The 12497-nt window shown below is 38.8% G+C and overlaps 2 protein-coding genes across 2 annotated transcripts; one reads left to right on the top strand and one right to left on the bottom strand.

Annotated features, from left to right (window-relative positions):
• Positions 1-583: 583 nt before the first annotated feature.
• Positions 584-3026, top strand: arf6b (ADP-ribosylation factor 6b). The gene is made up of 2 exons (XM_033988382.2): positions 584-804; positions 1055-3026. Exon 2 carries the CDS (start codon positions 1543-1545, stop codon positions 2068-2070), a length of 528 nt encoding a protein of 175 aa, XP_033844273.1. The 5' UTR covers positions 584-804; positions 1055-1542; the 3' UTR covers positions 2071-3026.
• Positions 3027-11260: 8234 nt separating this feature from the next.
• vcpkmt (valosin containing protein lysine (K) methyltransferase) lies at positions 11261-12391 on the bottom strand. Its single transcript, XM_033988412.2, has 5 exons — positions 12117-12391; positions 11900-12013; positions 11730-11802; positions 11487-11606; positions 11261-11410 (listed from the first exon to the last, which is right to left on the bottom strand). The coding sequence occupies exons 1-5, from the start codon at positions 12371-12373 to the stop codon at positions 11303-11305; spliced, it is 672 nt and encodes a 223-aa protein (XP_033844303.1). The 5' UTR covers positions 12374-12391; the 3' UTR covers positions 11261-11302.
• Positions 12392-12497: the final 106 nt, after the last annotated feature.

Genomic DNA, 12497 nt, shown 5'->3' with positions numbered 1-12497 from the left:
ATGTGACCCTCATGTTTCCATGGTATTTATTAAAATAACATATATCTGTATGTATGTAGCATGTATCCTGTGTCCCAGTGATATGTGGTACCAGACAGTAAAACAGTAAAGAGTGTAGTAACGCAGGGATTCGCAAAGAAGCATTCAAACTTTGTGTTAGTCAATACTAAAGCCTTTGACTCTCAGGGCGGTTTTATGAAGCATGCAAAAAAGCATAAATAAATGTATAATACCAAATTTAGTTCGGAACTATTTTTACCCCTAAAAATATGGACGGCTAGTAATTGCTCTTCTATTGCAGCCTTCCTGCCAGAAGATGGCGCTATGCTTTCAGAAACAGCATAGGTGTCTACCAAAGTCTGCAACAACATGAAAGACAACAATGAAAAATAAGAAAATGTAGGTGATGGTAATAACATTCACGGTCACAAGAATGTAGGGTGTTAAAATGTGACCAAATAGCTATCCTTTTGTCGATGCACTACAATTTAACAGCAGTCTATCACCTTGTATTGTAAGTGACATTAAAGATTTTGTGACCAAGTTTAGGGTAGAAAATGTGGTGATACTTGGTGGCAGGTGTGTGCACAGGGGCGCAGTCATTAGAGCAGTAGTAGTAGTAGTACAGCAGTAGGCCTATGCTCCACAGTGCAGGCGCAGCGCACATGAACTGAATGGAAGCCACGAGAGGAAGTGGCGGCCAAATGCAGCTCCACACCTTTCCGGTAGAGTAGTGAACCAGCTCGACTGGAGGAGAACGGCGAAATCTGAGTGTATGAAACCAGATACAAACGGCGGTAGACGGTAAATAGACATAGAATAGCTACAGCGATTGCACCGCGATGAACACACTGGATACTACGACAGGTTCACAAAATACGCAACAAATTACAAAGCACATGATTAGTTTGTAACTGCTAGCCGACGTTAGCATTCTAGCTAAACGTTAGCCTACTCAGCAACAAGCTAACGTTCGCGTAGGAGCGGTATTTAGCAGACATGAGATAACTAGCTAATTTTGGTCGTCTGCCCCTCTTCCTAAATCTGATTTCAGGCATACAAGAGAAGATCCCAGGAGCGGGTGTGCTGCTAAAACTGTAAGGGCATTTCCCCAGCAGGCATCGAGGGCTTCTACCGCGGAATAACCACCGAGGACCGCTTTTCTCCGGCACACGGGGCTGTACAAGGGCGCACCCGGTGAGGAGGACCGCCACACACGCAAGGCATACAAGCATCGCCTTCTGGAGCTTTTTCACCCGCTTGTTTATAAGACAATTATGAATGAACTGCAAAGCAAGCCAACAAGCTTTTAATTTTGTACCATGTTGTGAGAGAGGCCCGTGAGCCCTGTGATAGTCGGAACATTTATGTCCCTCCGTTCTACTGGGTCTTGGATACTACCCTTATGCATGTCCACATCTAAGGAATGATTTCAAGGTAAAAGTATATAATCGGCTATTGAAGCTACCACCACCGTATATTGCTCAAAAACAATTGACTTTCTTCTTGGCAGATTGAAGTATTTATGCACAGTTGCTCAAAATGGGTAAAGTGCTCTCAAAAATATTTGGCAATAAAGAGATGAGAATATTAATGCTGGGACTAGATGCTGCAGGCAAGACCACAATACTTTACAAACTCAAGCTTGGACAGTCTGTGACTACAATTCCCACAGTTGGATTCAATGTGGAAACTGTCACCTACAAGAATGTTAAGTTCAACGTGTGGGATGTTGGGGGCCAGGACAAGATCCGGCCTCTGTGGCGACACTACTATACAGGCACCCAAGGGTTAATTTTTGTGGTGGACTGTGCAGACAGGGATCGCATTGATGAGGCACGACAAGAGCTCCATCGCATTATCAATGACCGGGAGATGAGGGATGCCATCATCCTGATATTCGCCAACAAGCAAGATCTCCCTGATGCCATGAAGCCCCATGAAATCCAAGAGAAGCTTGGATTGACCCGCATCCGTGATAGGAATTGGTATGTGCAGCCGTCCTGTGCGACCACAGGTGATGGACTGTATGAAGGCTTGACATGGCTAACCTCAAACTACAAGTCTTAATGATAAAGAGCTGATGATTTTAGGCCCAAATGTTAAAGTGTGAGTAACAAATAATCTCTCAATGATATGGTTAAGAAAACGTTGATCATCTTCCTTTTTAAGTTCACCCTACCACTAATTTATATTTAACTGGGTTTGCTGGCTTGAAGTTTGCTTTTATCCTATAGCAGGCCTGCCACATGTATTAACTGGGAGGCTTGTTGGGTCAATATTGAAATATAGGATTCTAATATTGAAGCCACTGAGATCACCGCCTTTGCCTATGGTTTCTCCTGTTTTATATCATTTTCTATCTACTTTTATTGTTGTTGGACTAATATTGGTTTATAGGTTCTGGTTATTTTCCTCAGAGATGACATTGCTTATGTCAAGTAGCTTATTTTGAAGACTCTACACAGTACTGTAACAAACATGTATTTCTGGGGTTTGATTGTCTGCTGCAAGGGGAAAATGAAATTGATTATTGCTTGCATCTTTTTGTCATCAGTCTTCACATGAGAGAAGTGACTTCAGACCTGTTTTGTTCCCCCCTCCTTATGTGGGCTATATAGTTACATGATTGACCTTCTGTGTCATGTCTTGATATATAATTGTGCTGAAATAGGCCGCAGTAATTTACTCATGCTTGTCGGGATGCATTTTATTTTTATTTTGGGTTACATGTAGTTGACTCAATTTTTCCAATGGAATGTCATTCAGCTCTGAGTGCTCTCAATCTAATACCACAGTTGATTAGTCTCAATATTGAGACAGTATATGATAGCCTCTATCTGTAGCATGAGTATACAGAAGTACAGTAGCCCTGCATCAGTTACCATCTGGTCAGTCAGGGGATGCTGCTGATTGGTGAAAAGTTGCAGACGCCATGTGGTGCAGCTCTTATTTCTAATTGAACTGTGGAAAACATGTACATAACATTTCATTGTAATGTCTTATTAAAAAAGTGATTCAAAAACGTTTGCGTCAGTGTTACATTGTGCATAATGGTTAGTGTCAAATGGTTTGATGTCTCTTTAAGAACATGACATAATGATGGTTAAATGGTCTTACAATTAGCCCCTAAATATGACATTCTAAATATTCTGTCTGTAGATGTGAAAAAGGTTTGCCTTTGTAATTCTCTAAAGTCACAGATGACTTATTCATGGACCGTGCACATTTTGTAGACAATTGTGAACTTGTCAAGCAGCTTGTCTTTCAGACTTGAGCGTGTGCTGCAGCAGAGCCCTAGGCACAGGAGATTCTGTCAAACAGGTCAGGTGACATGAAAATTCAACAACTTATCCACAGCCTATTGTTTCAGTTATGGAACCTTTCATTTATATTGACAGGAGGTCTCATCAACAGCACAGTGATGGTGTTTTTGAACAGCTCTAACACAGGGCTCTATTAGCCACTGATGGCTGTTTAATAGGGCTGTAATGGTCACTTTGGTTTCCACCACTTCATTACAACCATATGATGTTCAGTGCTTTATTAGCTCCACTCTGGCCCCTGGGGAAAGGACAGACAACCACTGTAAGCAACCTTTTATGTGCTCTCCTCTGGCCACAGCAGACCACTGCCTCTGTGTGGACTCAAATTCCACACACTTCCTCAGACAAGTATTCAAAGGGCTCAATCAAACACTTGTAATAATTGTTGCATGTTGAAAACAACTGAGTTTGAAACAATAGCCACAGGTTATTACAACAGCTCTGTAAGCACTAAAGTCCTTGTTTTCCAATGACATGACCACTAGACAAACATCTGAAATAATCCACTCAAGAATGTTTATGGCACATGTTTGTGGTGACTGTTCCTATGACAACAGTTTAATAGGATCTTTACCATTTTCAAACTGTTGGTGGCTTCCTTATTTAACATAGAAACGGGAAGTATAGGACAAAAGTTCAGTTTCTGTTTTAGAAAAGTTCTGCAAAATTTGAAATATTACTGAGATCATCACACAAATAAATACGTGACAGCTTGACACATGTATGTAACTGATTTGATGTGTTTGGGACTTTTCAGGGATGTGATCTGTCATCATTTCCAATCCATCCATTTCCTTTCTACCTCAAGCCCCATACAGGGAGGTAATAATAATGCCAACTTGTAAGAGTGTGTTTGGACAATCCCAGGTTTGCAAGGCCACACCCAGCGGGCTAAGCACCTCATATCCTTAAACACTCAATGCCAGTGAAGAGGCCCATGTGTGGAGAATTTCAGCCCAGTTTTCCCCAATAGCTCCAACCCAAACATTGTAACTTTGTGTGCCCCTGGTTATGCCCCGTGTACTTCACAGGCTCCCTTTAAGCAGGCTGTTAATAATGAAGTCAAACAGAGCTGAGAGTTAAACAGGTCCGGAAGTGGCTTGAAGTCGTTTGAGGTTTCCTGCTGAGGTGCACATTCTTGAATGCCAAGCTAAAATGCCATGCGTGTCCCCATAGTTTGTAGAATGCGTACAGTGGATGTGCTTTTCCGCTGCCATAGTAAGACAACATTACTTTGAGACATTTTACAAGTAACAACTATGAATTGTACAGCTAGGCCAAATTTTGATATATTGCTCAAGTAAATATAGACGGTAAACAATATGGTTAAAATGGCAGTAAAATAGCAATAAAAAAAGTTATCAAATTTATCGTCTTGCTAAAAAAACAACTAAATATTTTCCTACTAGTGCAAAGAACAGTTCACACAATAAATACTGACCCCCAAAAATATTGTTCCATCTTTCTATATATTGAAGTTGATATAGTAATTATCATGACAGTAAATCAAAATATTCATGTTTATTAGACCAATGAAAAGTCAAGACCATTGCCATAGAAATTAACAGTAACATATTATATCTTTGGTGAGAGGTCAAAATGTTACCAATAACAGGATGCCGAGACCCATGAGTTAGATCATTTCCATAGTGACCAGATGTGGATGTTTGCAGATTTATATGGGGCTTTTTTGGTAGTTTATCATATTTAGAACCACAGTGTTCTCTCACACTACACTGTTTCATGTGCGTGTCATGTTAACCATAGAAATGTGGAGCAATTGTATACATAGTTTGCTTATTTACTGACGTTTTGTTGTGTTTATTGTGAGATGCACATTCTTCTATTTATAGTCCATTGTGAAGGGCCGAAGCCGGGTCTTTGTGAAGAATTACAGGATGCCAAGAGCAGACGGAGTGAGCGGGTTCATCTCTGAGTGTGTGCTGTTTTTCCAGCTGTAACAGACAGGGGGTCACTTGAAGAAATGCTCTCCAATGTAAGCAATACTACAACACAACATTAATTTTTATGTTTTATCAGTTAAGTCCCAATAGGCCTGTGTACTGCGCAGGATGGGCTTCACTTACGCTTTTTGTTATTGGTTTAAAGGTGCATTTTATAACTTTTTTGTCAAGGGTATACCAAATAGATGTTATTGCTATGACTAGAATGTTGTACAGCATGGCAATAAACTTATCTGTTTCAATGTAGACAAGCCAGTGACGCCACCAGCTCAAGTTACAGGTCAGATCCTTGAAGAGGCGACCCTGATCTCAGAATGCATGTTTTTCAAGGTAAGAACATGAATGCTTGATAGATAAGTTTAATACCGTACTGTAGAACATTCCAGGCAAAGCAATAACATCTCTGTGGAGACAAGTTAATGGCGTACTCTCAACCAGAAAAGTTACATAGTGTGCCTTTTAAGCACTTGGGCAAGTTGATGCCCTTACACTTTGCAACAGGCATGCACATTTTTATCTCTTCAATTATACTGGTAGTGATTGGTATTTTAGAGAATACCATACAGATTAGGCAGCTTAAAAATATACAGGTCTAGAGTGTAAGCAGAAAAATTTACACCGTAGTTCAAGTAGACGTAACACAAATGAACATTACTTCTATTTAAAATGTATACGGGGCATTCTATTCCAACCTATTAAACTGCGCCTCTTTTCACGCAGCCTTTGTGCAACCTCAAAGACCTGGTTCAGCATCTTCCTACTGCGCTGACTCACCCCAGAACTGACTAAAGCTGACACAATTGCTGTAATTACATAAGAGCTGATGTTTGGAGTGGCAATGTATCTGTATTAGACAACGGTTTCTTCTATAAGAGCAGTATCAGGTCTGCTTCAGAGCACAAGTCCACACAAGGTCTAGGTAATGACTCAGGGATACACATGCACGACTTCAGCCCTGCCTGGCCCATCCCCTCTCCACTTCTCCCCCTGGTGTTGAACTGCCACTTGCCGTAATGATGATAAATACTTCAGTGTATGAGAGTGCCGTGGGACCTCTGTTCGACTGCCACCTCTGTGGTTGCATTACAATAGATCAATACTGTAGCTTGTGCATTATGATCTATATTTAGAGAAGCAAGACGGCTTTCATTTCCAGTAGTATAATTTTAATATACAGCACTTGGACATTATTTATCATCCCTATCTCGCAATAGGAGCCATGAATTTTTCTTTCAAACTTCGTAAGCAAGACCTATCTGCGTCCCGAGATTTGAGGTTCAAATCAATTATAGCTTTTACTGAAAACAATAGTAAAACAGATTTATTCCTTTTTATGAAATCACTGGACCAACGGTGTGACCGTGGCTCATTTGGTACAGCGTTTGTCCACTGATCTGGTTGGAATTCGAATCCCACTCTCAGCATAAACTTCACTGGTAGAGCAGTCAGATTCACTGACCCACAGGTTGGCAGTGCGATTTCAGCTCCCACAGATGAATGCTGTCGTTGTCTTCTTGGGTAAGACACTTAACCGACCTTGCCCCAAGTGTCCGCGTACACTAGTGTATCAATGTGTGTGTGAATGGGTTAGTGGTTCCTTAATGTAAAGCACCTTGAGTGTGTTGAAGGTGGAAAAGCTCTATATAAAAATGTGACTGTTTACCATTTTACCAAATTGTTGTTATAATTTGATGTTTTGGATCTCAAGACGATTGTACAGAAAGCAGGGTGAGCCTCACATGAGTCTCTTATTTGGGTTGCCAGTTTATACAACTAAAACTATAATCTGAAAACCTAAACCCCAGCACCTGCAACCAATCATGAATCAGTGCTAGTGCAGCCTTTTCAGCTCAGTGAGTGAATTCTGGGTGTTCTGAGCTTTTACATGAGAAATGGGAAATTGTCTGTCCATATACTGAGAGTGAGAAAACGTGTATATTTGATCTCATTATACAGGTAAAGGCACCTGCAATACAGTTGTAGTTTTTTTGTGGAGTGGGGGTTCATACTTTGCTTCTATCATTGGGACTGCCATAACACTTTTTCATATCACAACATTTAAGAATCCTCTTGTCTCTTCACTGACCCTGAGTCTTCTATCTTGCAGTGATGAAAAAACAAAACAAAGAACATTGTGAAAAAATGTTAGTGCTACATTTGGGGTCGTTAGCTTAATATATTCAAGCCAAACGTTTCCATTTATGATACAATACTGTCTGTGAATCTTTGCAGCCTTTCTATTTTTACTCATCCCATTTGGATGTCTATTCTCCAGCCACTCCCTAATAGTTAGTGAGAAAATGAGTCTCCCTTTCTGGAGCATGTGTGTTGACTCCGGGGAGCGTGATTACAGTGACACAATGGTTTCTCTATGTCTTTTGGCTGTGTTTCACCCATCTGCTTTGAAGGGCTAGAGCAATGCCTCTTCCTCACCTAATCTTTTTTTTTTTTTTTTTTTTTTTTTTTAAAACTGAGGATATGGGTAAATTACAGCCCAGGATTTCCACTGTTGCTATGGCACAATACTCTTTGAATGTTACAGGGCTTCTTAGTTTGCAGAATGCCACCCCCATAATTAATGCTATAATTACCCAGCCACAATGTCTTACTCAGCTGTTTCGAAGGACTTGGACTTTTTCCATTTTTTTTTTCACAGGTACTCCAGCGCTACCACCTCTGCTAAAACTGGCCCCATTCTGTCTTGGAGCATGTCGTCCCCATACTGGGTAAAGAATGTATCAGGCCACGTATGTGATAAATGTAATTCTAATGTGAAACCAGATGACTCTTTATTGCTGCTGAGTGTCCTCATTCAACACACACCTCCTCACAGTCCCCCAAAGTGCTAACCTAATTAACAGATTATTAGAAGAGACTATTTCATTTTTGGCCACTGTGTTGTTGCCCAACAGAATCTCAGACTTTTTCATATATCAATTTAATTATCTGAAATTCAGTGACAAAGGACCTATTGCACTGTTTTAGAACAATTATTTTTGATGGCACTTGACATTTCTGTAGACGTTGGATAGATTAGCAATATATAAATACTAGTACTAGTAGTACTACTAGTAGTAGTAGTAGTAGTAGTAGTCAGTGGTGGCAACCAAGTAAAAAAAAAGTAAAGTCCTGTACTTAAGTATACATTTTAGGTATCTGCACTTTACTTAAGTACATTTTAAAATGGATACTTTTTACTTTTACTTCACTACATTTGAGAGCAGTTATCTGCACTTTTTACTCCACTACATTACATACTACATGTATTTTTTATTTATTAAAGGCTGAGGGCTTATTTTTAACACTTTCATAATTTGAGCAAACAAAAACATACAAAAACAGCTAGAAATAAAACAATTCTATTGTTTTTGTAGTTTTTGTACAACAAAATTCAGCACAAATCTTTATCAAAATCACTATGTTTGAAGCTTTATATGACCTCAAAATCTGCATGAAATACTTTTATTTTTTACTCTTTAAGTACATTTTTAAACAGGTACTTGAATACTTTTACTTAAGTAGATTTAAAATAAAGTATTAAAGATTTTTACATGCGATACTTGAGGTTTTTTTTTTTTTTTTGATAATAGAGGTTGATGTAGAAAAAAATTGTATCATGATTAGTAGTTACGGTAACGGTGGTATTATAGTGACCAATATAGTTTGAGTAATTCTAGTTGTGCAGATCTAGAAACTATGTGAAAATGACAACATACAACATGTATTTATTACCACACTGATTCAGAAAAAGTGCGCCTGATCTTACAATACCTCCTTAGGGTGCTGTCTATCCAACCCAGAGAATTTATATCACAAATTATTTACAGCTTGGTCAAGAGGCGACTTGGGAGGTTTTGTAGTGTTTATTGGAACTACAGTCTTAGGTGGAGCAGGTGGATATTTCCCAGTGGTTACTATGTCCTGATCCATTCCAATAATTTACAGTTTTTATAAGAATAGCTAATCTTTGTTATCTCTTCTGATAGAATAAATCTTTCCCCAAGGCCCAAGGAATTCTGTAACACTTATCACTATCGCACTGCAGGTTAAAAAAAAAAAAAAAAAAGAGACAAAAAAAAAAGTGCTTTGTGGATTGATGATTCACATAGGCAGCTTTTGTGAACTTCAATTGAGTATTTACTGAGCCCTTGAATGTGAACTGAACTCCACCCAATCAACTGGTACATTTGTATTTGGCCTGTCTGTTTCACTTGTGCTGCTACACTGTGTAAACATAGAGCAGCATGAAAGGCAGAGGGGCCCCTGCATGCCTGTGGGGACGTCTTGGGTTTTTGCTGGAAATCAAGTCATAATCTTAGAGCTAATCTGGGGTTTGCAGTGGAAACTCCCACACATGTAGAATTAACCTAAATTTAGAGTACACCATGTTGGATCTGGTGTTTAAAGGAGAGAATGGACAAAATTGTTCTTTGATATTAATGGATTATAATGATATGTATTATTGTATTAATTATTTAAACTAACAATAATGCCTCCATACATTTTTTTTCTATGTGCACCATCTCCCATTGAACACCATGTACATAAACAGGAATGTAAACTGGTCTTATGTAAGTAAGTGGGGTTATTTAATCAAAATCCAGGTAATAAAGGCCAAATGCTTTTCTTTTCTTTTTCAGATACTGTTCTATTGTTGTTCCTTCTCTGTCCTGAAGGTGTATCTATCTGCTCTGATACAATATCTTCTTGAAAATAATCTAAATTAGTTAAATGTCACCAGATGGACTGCTAGTGCATTTATCATTTTATTCATAGGAAACTGTAAACTATGAAAGAGTAAATCCTATTAACACAGGTGTATCTTTTGTATAATGTAGGATTATTCTTGTGCATTTGTGCCTTAGATAGCAACCAAAGTTATCTGAGTTTTGCAAGTGCTTCTCCAAAGGTAGTATACGCAGTGGGTGGTCCTTACAATGGTCGGTTTTATTAATCAAGAACACATAAAACACTCTCTAATGGCACTCTCTCTGATCAACCTTGTGTTTATAGCCAAAGGGCAACTCTAAAGGCCAAAAAACATGTTTATATCAAAATCAGGTGGTTTCCAGAATGTAGAATCTGGTGACCTCTTGTGGTGGACAACAATACATAATGCCTCCTCACGTCTAATCTCAAAAACTGAGCAGGTGGACCTGGTTAGTGCTCGGAGGGGAAATCGTTGGGAAAAAAGTGCCAGAGTGGTACAGCACAGGCTCTAGTGCAAACTGGCATTGTGTCCTTAGGCAAGACAGTTAATTCCCCTTGACCAGGATGAATGTAGTGTGTGAGTGACTGATTGTGCTAAAAAGGATCGATAGCATTGGTGGCCTCGCTTCTGTCAGTCAACCTCAGATCAGCTGTGGCTCGTGGCTGCAAATTAATAAATGAATAATGCACACAAATGTACAACTACTTTCAGTCTGGAAAAATACTAAATAAGACAAATTAATTATTATAAATATAATATATTTATAATACCTAATTCAGAGGTGCCCAAACTTTTTTTTTTTTAATCAAGGGCAACATCTCAAATCATATTCGAAGCGGAGGGCCACAGACCGGTGATCAATGCAGTGTGGTGCTTTATACACAGCTTTGACAGTACTGCTGTATATTAATAAGGCTTGAAACACATTCATTTTAGGTCTGTATCACAATGCAATGTGATGTTTGAGGATATAGTTGTAGAAATAGTTTAATTTGCTGTTAAAAGTACTGCTTATGATCAACTGGGCCAGTTCAGCAGGAGGACTGAGGGCCGATAAAAACTGGTATGATGACTGCATTTGGCCCCCGGGCCAAAGTTTGGACACCCCTGACCTAATTAGTCTTTAATTGATCGATGATAATGACATTTATGTCTCACAATTCTTTTTGTTTGGCCACATGTAATTGTATTCTAATTTTAATTGAAAATGAATAATACATTAAAGATCACTGTCAAAAAGGTTTACTATATTTTCTTTGTCACACAAACATAATAAACTACAATAAAAACAGAGTACAAAATCATTCAAGCTTTTTTCTGACATGTAATATGTGGATTTCTGGACAGCTAAAATCTGGGTCTTGTTGGTCTAAAGGTATTTCCTCAGTGGAAAAGCTTTGTTTCAGCAACTGAAATACAAAAATATTGACAATACTGTGGTCACAAAAACAACCTAAAGCATTTTTAGATGTCAGCCACTCTTACCTCAAAATATCTTTTCTCTATTTGGGGGTTTATGCCTTCTGTTCGTTGTTCATAACAACAAATAATGCAGGTTTCTGGACCAGCGAGCAGCTTCAGTGTCTCCACCAAAGGAACAACAGACTGCAAGGGACGCAGATTGCATTAAATCATATGTTGATGTGATTTTGTGCATAGCATGATATACATACAAGCCCCTGCACTGACAAGTATAAGCCAAACCAGGTATATTTATTTAGAAACTACCTGTTCATAATAGATACAATCTGCCATAAGGATATAATGTGGATGAGGCAAGAAATCAGATACATCTTCACCCCTGCAATTAGATGTAACAAAAATGCAATTATGAACATTCAAGTGAAATCATCTTCCATCTGCTAAAATAATGCCTAAAGAAGTAATTGTTCACAGACCATTTAAGTACCTTTGCAGTTATGGAGCCCTTGTTAACCAGATCCAGATTTTCTTGAATGTTTAAATTTAATAGGGTCTCCAGGTCTTCCAAATCTGTCACAAAAACATGAGCCCTGGACAAAAGCACCAAACTTTTATCATACAATCTATACAACATGAACAGCATGGAGTGTAAAGGCATTTACAAATAAAAGGGGTCAAATATTTCCACCTTACCCCAGTGAAGCAGCCATCAGCCCAACAGCTCCTGTGCCAGCTCCTAACTCAACGACCCTCTTTCCAGCCCATGCATTCATTTCTTTGGATGAATCAATAAACTTCTTTGTCTCTAAATACTTTGCTAGCGCGATCGCTGCATCCCAAACAACACAGCCGACATCTCCCATATAGCACTGATTGAGTTTCAAACAAGAACCATCATTTTTTTCAAGTTTTCTGATAAAATAATTCTTCTGACTCTCATGTTCCGCCATGATAATCACAACCGGAAACAAAAAGCCATTTCCGGTTGGCTAAAAATAAAGCTCCAAAACATGTATTTATTTACTAATAACTTATGTAATACGTAAAATAGTTTTCTTTTTTATAAATACCTTT

This window comes from Periophthalmus magnuspinnatus, chromosome 22 (genome assembly GCF_009829125.3).
Source record: "Periophthalmus magnuspinnatus isolate fPerMag1 chromosome 22, fPerMag1.2.pri, whole genome shotgun sequence".
Lineage (NCBI taxonomy): Eukaryota > Metazoa > Chordata > Actinopteri > Gobiiformes > Gobiidae > Periophthalmus > Periophthalmus magnuspinnatus.
Note: the sequence above shows the minus strand (reverse complement) of the source record. Positions and strands in the feature narration are given on the sequence as shown.

Bases quoted from the DNA above. Each gene is read 5' to 3' on its own strand.
- arf6b (XM_033988382.2), top strand. From the start codon at position 1,543: ATGGGTAAAGTGCTCTCAAAAATATTTGGCAATAAAGAGATGAGAATA.
- vcpkmt (XM_033988412.2), bottom strand. From the start codon at position 12,373: ATGGCGGAACATGAGAGTCAGAAGAATTATTTTATCAGAAAACTTGAA. The intron at 12,014-12,116 runs GTAAGGTGGAAA...GCTTTTGTCCAG, and splicing joins CTGATGGCTGCTTCACTGGG to GGCTCATGTTTTTGTGACAG. The intron at 11,803-11,899 runs GTCTGTGAACAA...ATCTAATTGCAG, and splicing joins ACTGCAAAGGTACTTAAATG to GGGTGAAGATGTATCTGATT.